General features: G+C 41.8%; 1 protein-coding gene across 2 annotated transcripts in view; it reads right to left on the reverse strand.

Annotated features, from left to right (window-relative positions):
- Window positions 1-12,273, reverse strand: part of CARMIL1 (capping protein regulator and myosin 1 linker 1) — a 994,750-nt gene that overhangs the window by 543,721 nt on the left and 438,756 nt on the right. For both annotated transcript variants that reach the window (XM_086965173.1, XM_086965172.1), the window contains exon 7: window positions 1,580-1,650. In XM_086965173.1, the coding sequence (XP_086821299.1) occupies window positions 1,580-1,650 (71 nt within the window). The remainder of the gene's footprint in view (window positions 1-1,579; window positions 1,651-12,273) is intronic.

The raw sequence follows: 12,273 nt of genomic DNA on the forward strand, positions 1-12,273 counted from the left end.
AGCCAAACAGCCAGCCCACTACTAACAGGTTCTCTGCTCGCCCAAGAAAATTGTGAAACGAATGTGGTCATGTAATGCATTTGAAAGCACAATTTTCAAATACATTTGCTAAAATGCCATAGGCTCTGAAATGGCACTCATTACATTTTCAAATCCTATCATGGTGTGCCAAGCTAATAAAACCTGATGCTCCCTAGGTATAGATCCCTTTTTTTTAAACTGTGCCACCATACATAAACAATTAGATCCATTGTACCAGGAACAGCATTTTGTCATTGAGGCACTTTATACGATGGGTGTTCCAATATTCCTGTGCCAGAATGTTTCCATTTACGCTATCTATATATCATAGGTGACCTTTATTGTACAAAATGACCTCAGTATCTTATAATGGCGTTTTGTCATACTTGCCCCTCTCCCATAAGTCAGGCTCCCTCCTTTGTGCCAAGAAATACCTCAAATGTACTAGCACCAGCAGTACTTCTAGTATGCCACTAACAGTAATTTACCATGGGTGCTTATTATTCTAAGAATTAGCTCCAATGTGCTGCCCATAGCTTGTCACAGGTGTCTGTCAGGCTAAGCCAGCACCATTCTTTTACCAGAGGTTGCCTCTATAAGACAGGAATTACCTTTCGTACCCCTGGGTCTAAAACAGTTTTGCAAGCATAACACCACGTTAATTTCACTCACTCACTCATACTGTCACTCACTCTCACCCACAAGCCCACGACATACATTTAAATGCATTTTGTACTTACCTTTCCAGCGATCAAAGGTCTATTCCACGTTATTGTGATCCAACTTGAATTTACACTTTTAGTGAATAATGAGATATAGTGAAAAATGGACAGAAAATCCCTGTGCACTGATGTTGCCACCTGTGAGTTCAGGGTCACAAAGAGACTACCAGGGGACCCTAACAGCAAGTTAGGCATCGGAGCTGTGACCCCAGGCGACCCCTAAATGACGTCCATGGCCGAAAACTAGTGCTTAATTTAAGCCGGTGATTTCCGGTGCTGGGCACTTAATAGTCAGCATCGGCACTTATGACAGTCGTTTATTAATGCAATATACATTACTAATGACTAATACGTGCCATCCAAGCTATTCCTATAGATTTGGGGGCCTGGAATAGAATAAATTGTCATAGGGTTAAGAGTGGGATGGTTAGTAGTTGTGTTGATAGTGTCGTTGGCCGCGCTGGTAGGGTCAATGGATGGTGCAAGCTTAAGTGTCCTCCTGCCGACGACCCTTAAATGTTTTTATATTTTTTTACAAACTAAGCACTTGCAACATCACAGAGAAACATATCCGCCCCCCTGCCAAGCCCCCTCCCCCAGCCATAATGAAACACTTTCCTAAAGGCATTGGAGCACTGGGGAAAACTGAACATTCATAAAAGAGGACACGATGCCGTGAGAATAGTGAGACGGTAATTCACAAAATTGACAGAGCTATGGGGATAAAATAATGAGACATAATAGAAGTTATATGCTCGTCATCTAACAATAATCTGAAAAAGGTACTTCAGTATTATGATTATAACTACAAATTTTATAAAAGGAGATACACTTACCCACTGCACTTCTTCTCTGTATGGCAAACCAAGCCAGTCGCAGACACACGCGTACATTTGTGAAAAGCCCCCTTATGGAGAAAAAAACCCGAATACTTTAAGAAGAACACAATTAGATCATGAAAAGCACCTAAACTAAAGCAACTCTAATCAAAAGCAGAAGGAAGCAAAACGAGCAAAATATAAATAAGGAAACGAGGGAGATGGAAATCTGAGAAGCTGAGCAGCTCCTCTCCAAGATGCCAATTTCAGTGTGCGGATTCAGGGCAAACTGGAACAATCACTATTGGATGTATTGTATTTGTCGTAATATAAACATGTGTTTTTCATATTTTGTGTATAGTGGTAGGAAAAGCACTAGGTTGGTGGTTGTAGGCTTATGCACTGCAACACAATTATCAGTGAATATGTAAACCATCCTCTAGACACAGCCGATAAATTGTATTCTAAATATAATTATTTACTGCTTCTCAGGAACGGCATTCATGACCTGTTGATCTAAGGAAAGAAGGTAATCATTGTTTCTCTGCTGGTACACCGCCAAAAATCTAATTTCCCTGTGTTTTGTGTTGATGAAACTGACTGGCTCATATATATGAATGTGTATATGAAACAATGCATAGATTCATTACTCGTGGGTAGCTTTCATCACCATAGTCACTGCAGCATGAAGGTGTGCCATCCTCTGGGGACTGGCAACCCATCGACTGCCTAACATTTCCAAATGTAATCTAAAGCATAGTAAATAAAGCAACAAACCAGTCTCCATTTCAAGTATTTTTCTTTACTGTCAAGAACATACAAGCATTTGCAATGCAATAGGTCTCGTATTTGTTAAAGTTAATGGCGTTGTTGCTTTCTTCTATTGGTCTGCTGATTGGGTGAGTTACACTGCGCTGTCCATGTGGGTGGCTTGATGGGTCACTAACTGCTTTTCGTGTGTTGGTGCTGGGGGTCTCTCATCTGATCAAATGCTGAGTGGTGGCTCGGAGTGTACTATGTTGCTCTTTCTCACCCTTCCTTTCCGAGTATGAGCTACGGGCCCATACGCCTACTGTTGCCTACTGTACTGTGATGATGCGTTGCACGACAAGCAATTAATGTTGTTATATGAATTTCCATTGATGTCTACTACTGTATTTTGCCTGGACATGACACCTGGTTCCTTGAAGTCTATTGCTGCATTGCACCATCTATGACTAATTGTATGGCTTTGTGAATGTACCACTAGTATCTCCTGCTCGTTTTCCAATAAAGGTTTAAAAAATAAATAAATAAATAAATAAGTTAAGAACTGTTGGCGCTGAGAATAACAATGTTTTTTTACTTTCGTTTTTTGTTATTTGCAGTGGAGTTATTATATTTGCATTCCACTTTTGCCAATGGTATAGAAATGCAAAAGTATAAAACATTGACATTTTCATCATCCAACAGCTCTATCTTTAACAAATGAGAGACCTATTGCATTGAAATTGCAATCAGTCTCGCATTAGTTGGAGTTATTGGCATTATAAATTCCAAGGTCTTTTACCTAGCCATGTTGCATGGTCTAGTACCAAATGTGGCAAAAAGAGGTCCCATGGGACTTTTTTGGCTACATATATTACTGTACCCTGCAAAGTTAGATTTATTGGCATTATACATGCCAATGGTTTTTACCTAGCCATGTTGCAGGATGCAGTACCATATGTGGCCAGAAGAGGTCCCATGGGAACTTTTTTGGTCACATATGGTACTCCACCCTGCAGAAGATAAGGTAAATCTACCCTACCCATAATGCATTGCATGCAAGACAGTACTGTGAGTACATTCAAAAATCTATGTCCATATATCAATTAGTAGCTTTGAAATGTGACAAAAGAATGATCATATTCATTCCGGATTAGGTTGTACTCTGTGTGGAGCGGATAAAGGGAAATTTGTAGAAGGTCTCATATAAATGTGAGATGTGCTAGTGACTAAAGTAACCACTGTCCGCCTTTCCTAGGACCAAGCGCGGGTCCTGCCTGCAGCCCTTTAAGAAAATAGTGCTCTGAGGCTGTAATTAAATCCTAGGGAGTAACACCACATGTAACAGGAGATGTCCACATGGGGGGTTACAAGAAGAGACCAGCAGTACTAAGGAGGGACTACTAAGCCTACTGACAAATGAAAAGCCACCATTTACAAAGGACAGGGGCAGGAGCCAATTAAAAAGACGGGAGGAAAGTGGGCGGAGCTTTGTGCCCATATTCTGAAAATGGCATGTCTGGAAGGGACAGCGCAAGTGCTGCCTAGAAAAGACCTAAAATGGGGGGGAAAGTTAACAGTGACCCCTAGTGGTTAAAAGATGCATCTGTGTAATAAGAACAAGTATACTAGATCTAACCTCTTTTCTCGCTCTTAACTAGCCAAGTCCTTGATCCTTTAAAATGCACAAAAGCAAATCCTCATGCTACGGCTTACACTGTAATGTCTGCATCTACCCGAGTGAGACACCACAGAAAAACAAAACTTTGAATTAAAAGAAAAAGCCTCTAGTTATGGTCTGCAAGAAAGTACCTCAAGTAAATCATGAGACACCATCATGAGGCTCCTTTATGGGTGGATGGAATGTGTTGTCTTATGCAATAGAAGTGGGTAATGACAGCGGTATGTTTTAGAGATGCATGTCTTTCAACACATAGGCAGAAAAAAGGGAAAATTTGCTGCCCAAAAAAGTTTGCCTGGACTGCTAAGGGCATTACGTGAAGTAGCAGAGGTATCATTCAGTGCATAAACATGTTCCTAGAACTAGGTCCAAGGATTTATTGGTGCATTATGCTTCTTAAAACCGGTCTTAGGAAAATAGGTCATTGTTGGGTCTGGGAAAACTGGATGACCTCCCAACAGAGAGAGGCCCAAGGGAGGCACGTACTATAACAACTGTGTTATCTGTGGATGAAAACTTTCCTTTCCAAGAATTGAGGACCATCTCCCTCTGCCTGGGACGACTCCTGGTGGCCCCGGCCCTGGGCAGCGCACCCAAACCAACGGACCACGCACGCAACCGGGGCATCATCCTGGACTCCTCCCTCTCGATGACCAGACAAGTCAACGCCGTCTCATCTTCATGCTTCAAAATCCTACGCATGCTCCCTAAGATCTTCTGATGGATCCCCACCGAAACCAGGAAGACGGTCACCCAGGCACTCGTCACCAGCCGACTGGACTACGGAAACACCCTCTACACCGAAACCACAGCCAAACTACAGAAAAGACTCCAACGCATCCAGAACGCCTCCGCACGACTCATCCTGGACATCCCCCGTCACAGCCACATCTCCGGACACCTGAGAGACCTGCACTGGCTTCCCGTCAACAAGAGAATCACGTTCCGACTCCTCACCCACGCACACAAGGCTCTCCACGACCTGGGCCCCAGGTACCTCAACAACCACCTGATCTTCTACACTCCCACCCGCCAGTTACGCTCGACCAGCCACGCCCTCGCCGCCGTCCCACGCATCCGAAGAGCCACCATGGGAGGAAGATCCTTCTCCTACCTGGCAGCCAAGACGTGGAACTCCCTCCCCATCCACCTCCGTCAGACCCAAGACCACCTCTCCTTCAGGAAGTAACTCAAGACCTGGCTGTTCGAGCAGTAGCAGACCCCCCTCCCCCAAGCGCCTTGAGACCCTCCGGGTGAGTAGCGCGCTATACAAATTTCTTGATTGATTGATTGATTGAGTGTGTGTTTAGGAAAGCTGGGGCCTGAAGGAGCAACTCGGGGTTTCCCTTTCATTGTGGTGAGGGTAACTAGGACTGACAAAGCACCTCTTACATTCAGATCACTCCTATTTTACAAACAAATAGTAATTAATTAAATAGTAAGTAGATATACCTATTTAAAACTAAACTTCACTCTAATTCCCAAAGAGTTATCTCATTCTCTTTTGGTGGAACATTCGGGGTAGCTGGTTGATTTTGTGATTGTTCTTCAGCAGTAGTCCGGCCACAATCACTTACTTCTCACTTTTCGTACCAGCAAACTTCTTAGAATGGACAACAAGGAGAGTGATGAGGCAGGATTGTGTGTTAGATAGCATGGGAATCATAAAACTCTGAAGTAGGTAGTGACAGAATAATGTAAGTTAACAACAAGCATTGTTAAGCCAGTGAAGCAGAACTGGCATATATCAGCAGCAGCTTCTCGGCTAAGGCGGAGGAGCGTCGCCCCACAGGAAAAATTCGAATTTCTGACCTGCCTTTATTGGATAGGTGCAACTGTTGTACACAGACCCAAGGAGCAACGGTGCACACTGGAGGGTTTTTCTCTGAGGTGTGGATGCTGGTTAGAAGTACTAGATAAGGCTGCCCCCAGTCTCCGCTGCTTTTTGTGCCGGCGGTGGAACCATTGGCATGCCGGCTGTGATTGAAGCTGGAGCTGTGGGAAGGCTGCCTTTTGGCCACTAGGCATGTAGTGTCGAAGTATGCATATGATACCGTGGTATACTTCCACAACCCGAAAGTCTCGGTGCCTTGTCTCCTGGGAGAGATGGAGATATTAACGGGGGTCCCCTGATTGCGAAACAATAGGGCCACATTTAGACTGTTCCCCCAAGGTAGTCCAATGCATGAGATAGGGGCTAGAACTGGAGACGGAAAAGACGCTGTGCCTGGGGATCTGGGGGACTTCCAGTCCGAAGACCCAATACAACCTGAATATTGGGTGACTGCTGGACAGTTTAACAAGGTTAGTGAAGTACTGGACTGCTCTTCCACTCTCAATAATGGGAAGAGTATTCTTAGCTAAAATTATATTTTTACCGCCCTACCTGTATGTGCTGCAGAATGTGCTCCGTCGGGTCCCAGCGTGTACTTTTAACCAGTTGGACAGACTATTGGTGTAGGCTGAGATGGGCGGGAAAACGGAGCCAGTAAAACTGGGCATCCTGAAACTCCCCTGGACTGAGGGAGGACTGAGACTACCAGACTTGTTCTTGTATTAAGCGCCCACTTAACTCCAGCATGTTGTGAGCTGGTTTGACGATGGACCTAACTGCCAAAATACTTTTTTGGCAGGTACTCATGACCCACATGCTATTCCAGAGTTATGCAAATGGGAAAAGGAGTCCTGAGGGACTTCCCATATTTGATCCAGTTGACAGCGGGAGTATGGCAGGGAGTGGTCATTAAGATTCTGAAAAGAGCCCCCTTCACTGAAGATATGCCCATATGGGTGATACGACCCTTTGCTACCCTGATAGCTGATAAGGCATATGAGAAATGGAGAGAGGGTGGTTGTAACTGGGTGGGTGACCTGTATCTGAATATAGTTCTGTTTCATTTGCCCAGGTTCAGTAAAAGTTTGGACTTGGCCCAGGGCAGTTCCTGCACTATACCATGCTGGCGCACATGGCACGGGGAGTGTGACACTTCTTTCAGGAAAAACCTTGGAAGTGCAAGGAAGTGAGCCAGTTCCTCAAGCTGGCATGCTCACAGTCGACACCAGATCACACACCTGTAGGAGGCAATGGTGCAGGATAGAGGGGGCTCAATAGACAAAGTGAGAAAGGGTAAAGGGTAGAGTGCAGACTATCCAGAAAAGATCTTGGAGAAGTTGTGGAAACGAATCTGCGAGCAGGTTCGACAGGTCTCCCCCAGTGCAAGGTTTAAACGGATACAGTTTCATTATCTGCATAAGACCTATCAGCCACTGGCCAAACGAGACAGATATACTCGGCGAGGCCCATGGGTTGCGGCAGATGTGGGAAACTGTCAGCGGACTTCCTACATATAACTTGGTTATGCCCCCAGTTAACCGACTACTGAAGAACGGCACGGATGCTGCATGTGCACATAGTAGGATAGAAGACTTAGGAATCCGCTTCCCTATGCATGCTAGGTGTGATCCTCCGCCGCCCAAAAAAGGGAGCCTTAAAAAATGCACATTCTGGCACTGGGTCTGGTGCTGGCCAGCAGGCACATAGCGATCCATAGGAAGAGGGCCAGAGCTCTAGTGGTGGAAGCTTGGCAGGGGGATTTGCTGAAGTGGGCGCTAGTGAAGGAATAGCACATAAAGCTCTCCCGAAGGAGTGACAAGGTGAGGGAGAATTTGGAAGTATGTTAGAGAAAGTACTGGATCTGGTGCTTGGATGGACCGAATGAGTGAGACTGAGGAAATGGGGGATGGGGAAGCTGGGCAAGGCAGAGGGGATGAGTGGGAAGGAAGGGAGGCCCTGGGTAAAAGGTTTACAACAACACTGTTATGAATACTTGTTTTTCTAAATGATCGAAAGCTTGTTCTTATTAACGTGCTGTATTGGATAGATTGCAAAAGACCAATCTAAACAACTTAAAAAGAAAAAAAACTTAGATTTCACTCTTTTGCTAGCTTGACATAGTTTAGAACAGCTGAGGTGCCAAAGATTATATTTACAGATATGGACATAGAATGGTTTATTGCAGGTGTTTAATCTGTTTTCCACTCACATTTTCAGATTATTGAAAGAATCATTCAAATTCAGAACCAGGCATAGAATTTGACAGGCTTCACGAGTGGGGTTACCAGATTGTTGTAAACACACTAAGATTTACAGAAAAATTGGAAAATCAATTGTATAAATCGAATTTCTTCATGATTAATAAACTACATTTCTCCTGATAATTATTTGTAATGCGTGTCACTTTGAGACACTTGATGAAAAATGGAAAAAAACAATGCTTCTACACTGAACAATTCGTGAGGAAAAAGCAATGCTTTTACAATGTACAATTATCCTCATGGGGGAGTAGCAGAAAGGCAGCCAAGTTTTCTGCTACTCTTTCTGTGAAAAGCTGTCCTATAATATGTTTCACATGCCTGAGATCGTGCGAGTAACCAATGGAGTTAAACCAGCATCTTCAGTTCATGTAGTGCGGATTGTATGAATATGTGGGAATATTTGGATCCTGAGATCTCCATTCTAATAATCCTCTGTTGTCTGTGGCGTTCTGGTGTCTCTGTTATGGATTAGAAATGCCTACATGATAGCCCAAGAAGAAAAGCACTCCTTTTCTTCTCCAGCAATAACAATAAAGGATGTCCTTTCCTCTGTTTGGTGGATCTTTTTTTCACCAATCCCATTTCCTGTACCCCGCAGATGCTCCAGTCTCAGGGTCTATGTGACAGTATAGCATGGGAAAGCAGAACTCACATTCTTCAAGACATCATGGCATCATTATGTTGTTTCTTGACCTCCGAGCGGCCAAAGATAAAAAGCAAATTGTTTGGTCTGGTCATAATTTATTTGTTTCATAGGATTTTTCAAATGCAACCAAATCTAAGACCAAAATCCTCTAATGAAACAAATGAATGCCTGATATAGTATACGCCATCCTTGCCTCTGAAAATATCACATATGAGGGCAATACAAAATCTTTTGCTGATCCTGCTAAATTGTGAATTATCCTCATAATATTTCGCATTACAGGGTGGAAACATTCCTATATAAAGTTTACAGTTTATTGTTATAAATATTGTGTTTCTCTTTTTATTTCTTGCTAAACTTCTTGTCTTGTCATTGACGAGCTGTATTTCTTTGTGTATGCATTTATCTCGGTACTGTCCCTTGACTTGCTAGTCTCTCTTCTTTTTTATGTATGTTCAGTGTCTTTATATATTTCTTCCTCTTTTATTTTCCTTAAGAGTGGTGCTGTTGAAAGGTGCTATTTGGTATTTTATTATGTCCCCTAAAGACTTTAGCTTATTGTTATTTGTGTTTTGGCTTGTCGTCTTCCCTACAGATTATCACTCTTTCTCCAGTCAGTCTACAACTCCGTGTCTTCCATGTTTAATTTTGTTTCTTGGAGTGTCTGAGGGCACCCACACCCTGTAAAAAGACAGAAGGTACTTTCTCACCAGTCCACCTTTAATGTCAAGGTTGCTTTTATTCATGAAACACATTGTAGTGAAACTGAGCTGGTAAAACTGAAAAGATATTGATTGGGACATGCATTGTTTTCTCCTGATGTACATCGTATGGGAAGGGTTGCTATGCTATGCCACACATCTTTAAAATGACAGGTGATATCCACAGAATATGATAGTATGGGTAGATGGATATTACTCAATGTTGCACATGAGAATAAATATTTTTACGTTATTTAATTTTTACGTCCCTGTAAAACCACATCTTGAGTTTTGGAATGTTATTAAAAGAAAATTAGCAAATACTTCTAATTCCAATATTATCATAGCCAGGGATTTTGGATCCATTTTTCGACACAAAGTCTGAGTATATATCCAAAGCTGATAGATCTCATAAAGCTTTTAATTTTGCAGTTTCTTCTCTGATGTTTTGTGTTTTATAGAGAGCATGTAATCTAGATAGTTCAGAATTCACTTACTTTTCATATGGCCAAGTGTTACTCTCCAAAATTAATTGGCTTAGTTAATAAATCCTTCCTAACGTCTTTAAATACTGCAGAGATGGGATCTATTTACCCCTCCTTTCATGCCCCAGTCAATGCTTATTTGATCTTGTTACTTTTGATTTGAAATATAGCAGAGTATTAATAGCCATTTTTTTATTTGACAAGAATTTTCTATCTAAAAATAATAATTTAATAAATGTTTTTTTTTCATTTAATAAACCCCTTGTCATATCCATTATTATTAATGTATTTAAAGTATTTTTTAGAGCTTTCTCAATAGCTTTAACTGCCAGGAAAAAAAGAAAATTAATAGTTGGTATGAGTCACTCTTAAACAATATTAAGACACTTGAGCACAGTTATTTTACTTCAAAGTCTTCACATATGCTAAATGATCCTACCATGGTCAAGTCAGAATTAAACAAAATTACTACTATCAATACCTTTAATGTACTATTGTGGTTTAAGTTCAAATTTCATGGTGGGCAGAATAAAGCAGGTAAGATGCTTGTGATAAACTTGAAAATTAAGACTGAATGCAAAGCAATTGGCTGTCTCATTAAAGAGCAAGGCAATATTATTTCAGTTGCAAATTTGGATATTTCTAAATCCTTTCAAAGTTTTACAAGTGGCACCATACAGATGATACAAATCCAAGTGCTCAGGACCCTCTTTCTCCTTTGTTATTTTTTTAATGTCTGGAAACTTTTTTGGACATAATTCTATGTACTACATATATTACTGGGTTTCAATGCTGCAAAAAAGAAGTTAAAATATCGGCCACATTTGGGGCATGGCTTGTGCGCCAAGCAGGATGGTGGTGAGGTCCGAAGTACAGAGGCTCCTTTTTTCTTCCTAAAAGCCACCAGCTGACTTCTACTCCCATCTGGAGCATGCCTGCCGATTCCACTTGACCTCCCCGATACAAGACTTTGTCCATTTGCTGTCCCTAAACGTTGCCAAGGACTACATTTTATCCTAAATATTGGCTTGTTTCTCCAATTTTGGCACTACAAGTTTCCTCCTTTTTGACGTTGTACTGCCTAATGATGCAGCCTGACAGTTGCCTCCATTTTCTGTGAGACTTTGTCCACGCTTTCCCTCCAAGCTGCGACAGAGGTGCCTTATTCAACAAGTCACCCTATTGTTCTTTTCCTGCCTCCCTCATGTCCGTGCTGCATGGCTATTCAAAGGTCTATATTTTCTCACCATAATTATATGATGACTTTTCTACTTTATATTGTTTTCAAGGTTGTGTCGCAAGCCTGATTCGCTTGGTGCTTTCTTCTCACCTATGGTCCTCATAAGATTATTGTATGGGCAGAATAAAATCCTCTCAGAAGGTTTTTCACAATAATACGCAACACGTAAATATGGCCAATGACTCTCCTTCACCTATTATGTCTTCTAATAATCCAATTGTGGATAGTATCCTAGATGATGTGAGGGACTTCAACCATTTATGTGCACCATCGATGAGAAACAGCAATAGACAGAAGACAGCTGGATAATTATGGAGGACAGGATGGTTGAAATGGAGCAGCGCATAAGTTCTCTACAGGATCTGTCCACTAAAATTCCTTTAATAGAACAGGAGATCTTAAAACTTAAACTTCATACAGAAGTTTTGGAGAACAGAAACGGTTGCAACAATCTACACCTATATATATGGCCTTTCTGAAGCTTTAGAAGCTAATGATCTCCTCGAGTTTTTGAAGACATTTCTTATAGGCCTGCTTGGACTCCCTGCTCCTCCTCCTCTAAATTTTCAATGAGCTCATGAGCTAGGTCGGTTAAACCCTCATTCTTCCAAGCCTCGAGGTATAATTATACTTGTCCTTGAATTTCCAGACCATCTCTGTGTCTTAAAAACTATTAAGGACAGCTGGCATCTCATTTGGTCTGGTTAGAATATATTTATATGTCAGAGCATCTCCAATGCTACAAATGCCAGAAGAAAGGAGTTCCTTGCATTGACACCTCAATTGTGATATCTGAATAAACAATATGACACTCTTCACCATTGCTTATGCAAGATTACTTAAGAAGACACTTTTAAATCCTTTGATGGTCCTATGAAACTGAAAATGTTTCTCCAGAGCATATCATCACAAGGATACTGCTGCTCAGAATTCTTACACTACTTCTATGGATTTTCTTTCTTACTTCCACTTAATGTATGTTTCTGCTCTCCGTTGATGTTCTTGTCATGTCACTGACACGTATCTCACCACTTTCTCAAACTTATATTTTCAGATCTGGATGTTCACCCTCGATCTGTACTTTCCTCTATTCGCTCATGAATCTTCTTTACTCTCT

Source organism: Lissotriton vulgaris, chromosome 4_1 (genome assembly GCF_964263255.1).
Source record: "Lissotriton vulgaris chromosome 4_1, aLisVul1.2, whole genome shotgun sequence".
Taxonomy (NCBI): domain Eukaryota; kingdom Metazoa; phylum Chordata; class Amphibia; order Caudata; family Salamandridae; genus Lissotriton; species Lissotriton vulgaris.